This window comes from Perognathus longimembris, unplaced genomic scaffold (genome assembly GCF_023159225.1).
Source record: "Perognathus longimembris pacificus isolate PPM17 unplaced genomic scaffold, ASM2315922v1 HiC_scaffold_5662, whole genome shotgun sequence".
Classification (NCBI taxonomy): domain Eukaryota; kingdom Metazoa; phylum Chordata; class Mammalia; order Rodentia; family Heteromyidae; genus Perognathus; species Perognathus longimembris.
Window position 1 is genome coordinate 271,459 of NW_025961114.1, and position 8,881 is coordinate 280,339.

Genomic DNA, 8,881 nt, shown 5'->3' on the forward strand with positions numbered 1-8,881 from the left:
TCTTCTTCTTCTTCTTCTTCTTCTTCTTCTTCTTCTTCTTCTTCTCCTCTTCCTCCTCTTCCTCTTTCTTCTTCCTTCTTTCCTCCGTTCTTTTTTCTTTTTCTTTTTGTGGGTCCTGGGGCTTGAACTGGAAGGCCTGGGGGTTGTCCCTGAGCTTCTTTTTAACCAAGGGCTCTACCACTGAGCCACAGCTCCACTTCTGGATTTTTTTTTTGTATGTTATTGGAGATTAGATTCTCATGGGCTTTCCTACCAGGTCTGGCTTCAAATCCAGATCCTCAGATCTCAGCCTCCTGAGTTCCTAGTATTACAGGAGTGAGCCACTCATGCTTAGCTTGTTGCTCAAGTGGTAGATTATTTTCTGCATGTGAAAAAAATCTTTCTCTGACCTAGTATGGTAGCTCATGCTGGAATCCCTACAATTCAGGACCACAGAGGCTAGATCTCAAGTTGAAGGCCAACTCTGGATATCAAAAATCTGAACCAAGGGTTGGGAATATGGCCTGGTGGTAGAGTGCTTGTCTTGTATATACGAAGCTATGGGTTTGATTCCTCAGCATCACATATATAGAAAAAGCCAGAAATGGTACTGTGGCTCAAGTGGTAGAGTGCTAGCCTTGAGCAAAAAGAAGCCAGGGACAGTGTTCAGGCCCTGAGTTCAAGCCCCAGGACTGGTAAAAAAAAAAATTAAAAAAATATATATATATGAATCAAAGCAAAACAACAAAACAAAACTCAAAAGCAAACAAAGAACAACAACAACAAAACAGTTCACAACTAACAGATAACACAAAAGAACTTGTGGATGGCGGTTGGAGGGGGAGGGAGGCTCCCCATCCATGTCCTCACCCACACAAGATGCAACTGCGCATGGTTCCAAACCACTTTTATCTCCATGTCTAGGATAGGATTAACTTTGCCTGTGATACAACTCTTTGCAAATCACTTTTGCTGTGAAAACACATCACAATTTAAATATCTTAATCTAATAACATTTAATGTCTTAGTCTAATAACATTTCCCCTAAATTTATACCTAATTTAAAAAACACTAAATAGTAAATAAAATTTTAAAGAAACATTCACTGAGGTTTTTTTTTTAATTCAAGTCTCATACAAACATACCAGTGTTATTATGCCAAAATGTTATTCCTCTTTAATAACAAGGAAATCACTGGCCTCAGCATTTATGGAGTTAGACAGCATTTTGTGGAAGAGAAACAGGCTCAGAACAAAGAGATCTCACTTAGAGTGGACAGTTACTTAACTTCATAATCCAAACCATGTGAACTCACAAAGACAAGGAAGAAGCTTAGTCAGCAGGGATTTGGGTTTCAGGAACTGGGTTACTGGACCAAGACATTAGGTTTTAGTGGTGCCGTAAGGGTAAGTTCTAGAGATATAATGTTCTGCAAGGTTCCAAGTGCAGTATACAGTGCTTGGAATTTAGTGAGAGTAAGTCATAAGATTTCTCAGCACACATAGAATATGAAAATGTGTGTTAGTGGGGTTCATTAGGTGAACAAACCAATCATTATTTAGTATACGCTTTAAAATATAAAATGTCAATCTTTAACTTACCTGTGAAATTCTTGTCTGAGGCCTCTCCTATCCATGGTTCTCGTTCCAGCTTGACAATTAATTTAGGTTTAGGAACACAGTACCCTGTTAATAAGAAATAGTAGAGAACTATTGCTCATGCTGAGTCATCACTGCTGTAAGATTCGCAAACAGTGCTGGGGATATGGCCTAGTGGCAAGAGTGCTTGCCTCGTATACATGAGGCCCTGCGTTCGATTCCCCAGCACCACATATACAGAAAACAGCCAGAAGTGGCGCTGTGGCTCAAGTGACAGAGTGCTAGCCTTGAGCAAAAGGAAGCCAGGGACAGTGCTCAGGCCCTGAGTCAAAGGCCCAGGACTGGCCAAAAAAAAAAAAAGATTCACAGACATCCTGTTTACAAGGTTGCTCCTAAATCTTGTTTCTCATTTGTCACAGTCTCCATGGTTGACTTTCACCCAGCTTTGGATATACTTTACCAGTTGTGTGGCTTTAATTCAGCTCTTTTGCTTAAGGCTAGCATTCTACCTATTTGAACCCCAGCTCCACTTCCAGTTTTGAGTGGTTAACTGGAGATGAGAGTCTCATAGGGACTTTTCTGACTCCTGAGTAGCTAGGATTATAGGCGTGAACCACTGCACCCAGCGCCAGGGTTGGAATATAAATATCCACATCCAAATAATGATTTCCAGATCATACTTCCTATAGTGATATACATTCTCTTCTAGACTGTATATCCACCTACAATAATCACCTCAAGTTTGGGAAGACAGTCTCCTGTTAGTGGAACATAGTTTACAACTTTGGTCAAACTGCTGATTTGGCTTCTTGAAGAATGACAGTAGAATTGCCTCAGGAGTTACCTAATTAAGTTGACATTTTTGTTAGAAAGAAGTAACACTTTCCATGGACTTGAATCTTACATCCAGATACCATAACTATTCATACATCTACTAAAAACAAATTACTTGGCCTTGCAAGTTAATGTGACTTTTGCTCACCCAAGGACACCAGGTTGCTGTAGGTCTCCAGCATAACATCTCTGTACAGGGTCCTCTGAGCAATGTCTAGGTCCTGCCATTCCTCCCAGCTGAAGTCCACAGCCACATCAGCAAATGACACCACCTTCTGTAATGGCACATTTCCATCAAGTAATTAGCTCAGAGTCATGAGAACACCAATTGCACTCTTCTACATGTATGCTACATGTGGAGCTTGATGTGTTATCTATAAACAATGGCTAACAATCCCTCCGAGCCAGCCATGCTTGACAATACCAGAGATGAATGCTGACTAAAACACAAAAGGAAATATATTTGTAAATGTTTAAATAACCTTCCATCCCCAATCAATTGGGCAGAGAAACTCTTCTAAAAATGTAGATTGAAAATATTTTTAGGAAAAGACAATTCATTAACAGCCCATCTGCATTTTAAGAGTGTTACAAGAAATTATTCTGCTTTAAGAGAATAACAAAAGATGCCAACATAGGACAAGGACATTAGAATGGAAAAGGTGAAGGTAAATATAAAGGAATACATAGATCATATATGTAATTATGTAATTAATCTCTCTAAAATAATTTGTGGAAGGAACACTTTTATCACCATCTTCATGATCCACAATGCATAAAGACTCAATATATAAACACATAAGTGTATTAAAACCAAGTATTGGGGCTGAGAATGAAGCAATAGATTGCTTTCCTAGCATGCATGAAGCCCTGGGTTCGATTTGTCAGCACCACATACACAGAAAAAGCCAGAAATGGCACTGTGGCTCAAGTGCTAGAGTTCTAGCCTTGAGCAAAAAGAAGCCAGGGACAGTGCTCAGGCCCTGAGTCCCCAGGACTAGCCCCCACCCCAGAAAAAGTGTATGGACTAGACATATGAATCAATCAATACTGTACTTGCTTGACAAAAGTGAGCTCCAGAGTTCAAAGAATTAATTCTACCAACAAAAAAAGTAAAAGGGCAATAGATTTATGTTCTAAATGGAATTATTCCATTAAAAAGTAACTATATTATATGATGTCACATGCTGGTAACTGCAAGAATACTGTAAACTCTTAAGAGTACATAGTAATAATACACTGAAGTACACCCAGCACATTTATTTCCTATGTCTGTTATACCCAAGAATCAGACTGGGTGGGAAATGTATTTTCTTGCAGTTCTATAGTATAACAATTTTCCTGCATGCTTTTCTTCTTCTGAAGCTCTACACTTCAGCCTGAGGATGGCCTTTGTTCTGTACATAAAAATCTCTGGTTACTTCTTTATGAAGCAAACTGTCAAACTACCAGACTAGAATATAGCTATCATATAATGGCCTTTTCAAAAGAATATATTAGGCCTCACATACTTGTGAGTTTCACAGAGTCAATGAAGCATTGAACCAAAATATTTGAAAAAATATGGCACCTGTGTTAAACGTGCAGTATTTGAAAAAACTGTCATTATCCTATGAAAAATGCAGTATAACAACTATTTACATAGGATTTGGACTGTAATAGATAGGATAGGTGATTTACAATTTTATAGAAGAACGCCTAAAGGTGGTATTAGCGGTCATTTACAGTGTACAGAAGGATGTGTGCAGGTTACATGGAAGCAAAATAAATATCAGGTGAGACAAACATAATAAGCAGCAAAATGGTCATCAAAATAAAACCATATTAATGTAATATAAATGTAGTAAATATATAAAGTACTGTCTGACTTGAACAAAAGAAAAAAGGCTAAAAACACCCAATAAGCTCTCCAAAGAGACATACATTAAATATAGAGAAATAAAAACAAACAAACATAAAGTTACCACAAGCAAAAATAATCTATCATTACTATTGAAGAAATAATACACTTCTTACTAACTGATAGAACAACCAGGCAAAAAGTTAACAGGAACACACTCATGGATGTCATTATCTTAACTCAAATGCTATTCACAAAATACTGTGGTGTTCTATTTACCAAGACAGACACACTGAGAGCAAAAACAAATCTGAAGACAAGCTCTGCAGAAATCAACATGAGAAATAAAGCTCTAAGTTATAAATACATTAGATCTGGAAGAAATGTACTGTCACTGTGATCTATAGAGTATTAAAGGTAGCTACTTGCTTACCTCACCTTTGAAGTAAAAACAAATGCTTTTAATGTATGGTGTGTTCACATATATATTTTGGGGGGAGGGAGGAGCCATAGAACTCAGGGAAACAGGATTAACAATCCCAGAACTAAAGCTCACTGGACAGTGATGGAAGTGAACTACACAATTCATGGGTGAAGAAGCGGGGAGGGAACAAGGAGAGAGCAAGGGAAGGGAAGACAGTGTATATGAAAGGAAATGTACTCATTACCAGACTCATATAATTGTAACCTCTGTACATGACCTCCATAATAACAACAAATGAAATTAATTATAAAACAATTCCTTCATTGTTTGTTGATTAAGCTATTTGCTTAGTGAAGAAAAATCTACCACAGTTAGAAGAACAGTTACAATTATCAGAAAGAAAATACAACACGTAATTAGAAACATGAAATATTTGAGTTTAAGTTGAATATTAATTCGACATAAATATGTTCAGGTTAGAGAAAACAAGTGCTTCTGGCTCAGGACGGTTATCTCACTCTAGCTACGAAGGAGGCTGAAGTCTGGAAGCCAACCTGGTTAGACAACTCAAATTAAGCAGCTAATAAACAGGTTAGAGGCATGGCTCAAGTGACAGTGCCAACAGTGAATGAGGAAGCTGACTGACTGTGAGGCTCTGAGTTCAAGCAACAGCACTGACACAAGAAAGGCATGGTGGAGGCTGAGTTTATAAGTCAGACACACACCAATGGTGGCAACACAGTAAGTCCTCATCTCAGAGAGAGAAAAGACAGTGAATGGAGGGGGGAGAGAAAGGGGAGCAAAGGGGCAGGGAAATGAAGGAAGAAGAGGGAACTAGAGAGGAGGGAAAAGAGGGAAAGGGAAAGGAGGAAAGGGGGAGGAGGGGAGGAAAGCTTCCTGACATTAGATTTGACAGTTACTCCTAGGATAGGACACCAAAAGTGCCTGATCCAATACCAAGCAAGAGTAAGTGCATACAATTAAAACTTTGTACATCACAGGCACAATCAACAAGGAAGAAACGGCATGGCATGAGAAAAAACATTTGAATATAACTCTAAATAGATAAGTAGAATGAATTAGGAAATGCAAAACAAAAATCCTACCCCCACCCATATGATTGTAAAATGGGAAAAAAGATGGAATGGCCTTTTCTAAAAAGAATATATAAAAGTAGTTGATTAAAATAGAAAAAAAAGTTCATATCAATAATCATGAGAAAAATTCAAATCAAAATTACAATGACATAACTACATTTTTTTAATTTTTTGCCAGTCTTGGGGCTTGAACTCAGGGCCTGGGCACTATTGCGGAGCTTCTTTTGCTCAAGGTTAGCACTCTACCACTTGAACCACAGCACCGCTTCTGGGTTTTTCTGTTTATGTGGTACTGAGGAATCGAAACCAGGGCTTCATGCATGCTAGACAAGTACTCTACCACTAAGCCACATTCCCAACCCTGAATAATTACTTTATACATTCGAGTATGGACACCGTTTTAAACAAAACAATAGAAAAAACCTTCCAAAGTCTAACAGTTGCTAGGAAGGATGTGAAAACAAACATGAACAATGGTACATTTTTGGTAGGAATATTAAACAAAGATGGTATGGAGAGTCCTAAAAGGAAGATAATTTTATAGCAATGATGAACATACAATAAGCATGGTATGATTTCCTTTACTGAGCTTCCAAGGATCAACAAACTCACAGAGACGCCAAAAAGTAAGATGGTTCCAGAGACTAGGGTAGAGAGGAAGAGAAGCTGCATGTTGAATTATTATAAAGCTTCCTACAAGGAAGATGAAAAACAATGTAGATGGATAGAAGGGTTGGAGGGACAACGAGGTGGCCCATACGTAGTATCAGTGAACTGTACATTTAAGCATGGTTTATATAGAGCCACACACCTATAAATCCCTGATCTTGGCTGCAAGCCAGCCTAGGCTAACATAACAAGTTCAAGAACAGCCCGGATTATGCAGCAACACCTGTTTTCAAAAGGAATAGGGAGGAACCAAATTTTGGATTCTGTGAATTTTATCAGAGATATAAGTGACGTATGTATATCTTTTTCCTCCTGGAATAACAAGCAAATTAAAAGTGTTTGAAAACGGGTTAAAGCAGGTTTTAGCTCGAAACATACACTGCAAATAGCATTAATAACACATACATGGATGAAAGCTACAAATTATTATCATCTGTGCATTGTGTTGGGGACTCAGTTTTGGCCTTGGTGGGAGAAGGGCACCAAGAGCGAGACGCTGCCCTTCCCCCAGCCCTGGGACAGTGTAATAGCGAGCCACTCCCACCTTCCGGCCTCAACCAGAAGAGAAGACCCCACCCCTGAGGGAGGCAGACACTTGCATGCTACCATGATAGGGTTGTCCAGCCCACAAAGGAAGTTTCATGACATCACCTGATGGGCAGGCTGGCTTAGCCAATGGCCAGTCCCCCTCCTTTCCCGCCATTACCGCTATATAAATCCCCCTCCCAATTAAATCCTTGGAGACCCATTCAACCATCTAAACGTCTCCCCGATATCTTTGTCCTGTGGCTCCTGACACATTATGGTGGGCCCAGGAAGGGTTTTCGGCATCCCACTTCAGCTTAGAGCAGTCCGGTAAAGACACACCTTACTCCTTCTGCCAATATAAGGGGTAGGGCGGAGCTTCTTCCATAAAATTGAGGTTCAGGCATTCCCCAAGGAGACAGAGGAGGAAGGGGTCCTAGAGACCCCAACATTTGGGCATCTCCTCCGGAGAAGTGAGGAGAAGGGGTCCTAGAGGCCCTGACAATTTTGCTTTCAGTTTTTGTATGACAGCTGTTCAAATGTGACATATATTCCTGGATTCTTTCTTCCAGTAGATTTCTAAGGATATATAGTCACAAATGTTAGCGAGTTGCAATGTTCCTGAGAGATGAAAGTCTATTACTGAGCAAATGTCTGTCAGATTTTGGCACCAGTGATATTTCAAATATAAAAACCCTAGTCATTGTATTGTTCATTATCAAAATCAGCTTCTAGTGCTGGCCTTGAGCAAAAAGAAGCCAGGGACAGTGCTCAGGCCCTGAGTCTAAGGCCCAGGACTGGCAAAAATAAATAAATAAATAAAAAAGAATCTTAAAATCAGCTTCTATCTTATAGTGGCAGTGAATGCAAATATTCAAATGGAGGAAGAAGAAATAAACAAAACTGTAATACCGTATCAAATGAAGTTAGAGCAGACAAAGACAACAGAATAAAAAACAGAGGGATTTCTAGAAAGACCATAGACAGTATCATCAAATATATAGCCTAAGTTTCAAATAAGACAAAGACCATGAAGCAGTCCCAGAAGTATGCATGGAGAGTAACTTAGGTACATATAGCTGACTCAGTCCTCTAGAAACATTCGAAGGTATGTGTGACCACACTATTTCAGCAACTCTATCTAGAAAAACTTCATTAAGATAGTTGAATGTTACCCACAAGGATGTGATCTCTGACCAGTTGGTAGCCAACCTTCCATGAGAAGTCATCCCCTCGGTGTCACTGAATCACATAACAAGTGTGACTATTTTCCCTTATCAGAAAAACTAGAAACAAACTGAAGCAAATCTGTAATCAACTTAGACCGAAAGTGACATTTGATCATCTGCTGAATCTATAAGCCCTCTTTATCTGATTATGAACATGGTCCTGAAGCTGAATCTGTTTGTTGTTTTTTTGTTCAATCTTGGACACCCTTAGGTTCATAAAGTGGAATGTACAACAAACTGAGAAATAAAAAGCAGCTCACCAGAGATCTTTTCCTTCTTTCTTGCTGCTGACAATGAACAGAAGATTCTGGAAGCATGGCTGGGAGAGAAGGCAAATGAGGTAGTCAGGAAAGAACCTGGGTGATTTTACCCCAGATTTTCCTGCTCAAAACATTATATATATATATCTGAAGTGGCATTGTGGCTCAAGTGGTAGAGTGCTAGCCTTGAGCTGAAGAGCTCAGGGACAGCGCCCAGGCCAAGTTCAAGGTCAAGGACTGGCAAAACCAAACCAAAACAAGACAAAGCAAACCAAAAAGCCCATTATACATGGGCTGGAAAAGCATAAAGCCTTTTATTTTTTTGCCATGGCGGTTGGACTCAGGGCCTGAGCATTGTCCCTGGCTTCTCTTTTTTTGCTCAAGGCTAACACTCTACTACTTGAGCCACAGTGCCACTTCCAGCCT

General features: G+C 39.4%; 1 protein-coding gene across 1 annotated transcript; it reads right to left on the reverse strand.

Moving 5' to 3' along the window:
* Nucleotides 1–1,441: 1,441 nt before the first annotated feature.
* On the reverse strand, nucleotides 1,442–8,581 carry LOC125345429 (zinc finger protein 809-like). Its single transcript, XM_048337594.1, has 3 exons — nucleotides 8,456–8,581; nucleotides 2,560–2,686; nucleotides 1,442–1,664 (listed from the first exon to the last, which is right to left on the reverse strand). Exons 1-3 carry the CDS (start codon nucleotides 8,510–8,512, stop codon nucleotides 1,534–1,536), a joined length of 315 nt encoding a protein of 104 aa, XP_048193551.1. The 5' UTR covers nucleotides 8,513–8,581; the 3' UTR covers nucleotides 1,442–1,533.
* Nucleotides 8,582–8,881: the final 300 nt, after the last annotated feature.

Excerpts from the sequence above, each read along its gene's own strand:
- LOC125345429 (XM_048337594.1), bottom strand. The coding sequence starts at position 8,512 with ATGCTTCCAGAATCTTCTGTTCATTGTCAGCAGCAAGAAAGAAGGAAA. Across the intron at positions 2,687-8,455 it reads AAAGAAGGAAAAGATCTCTG|AAGGTGGTGTCATTTGCTGA; the intron begins GTGAGCTGCTTT and ends GTGCCATTACAG. Across the intron at positions 1,665-2,559 it reads CAGCAACCTGGTGTCCTTGG|GGTACTGTGTTCCTAAACCT; the intron begins GTGAGCAAAAGT and ends TCTTATTAACAG.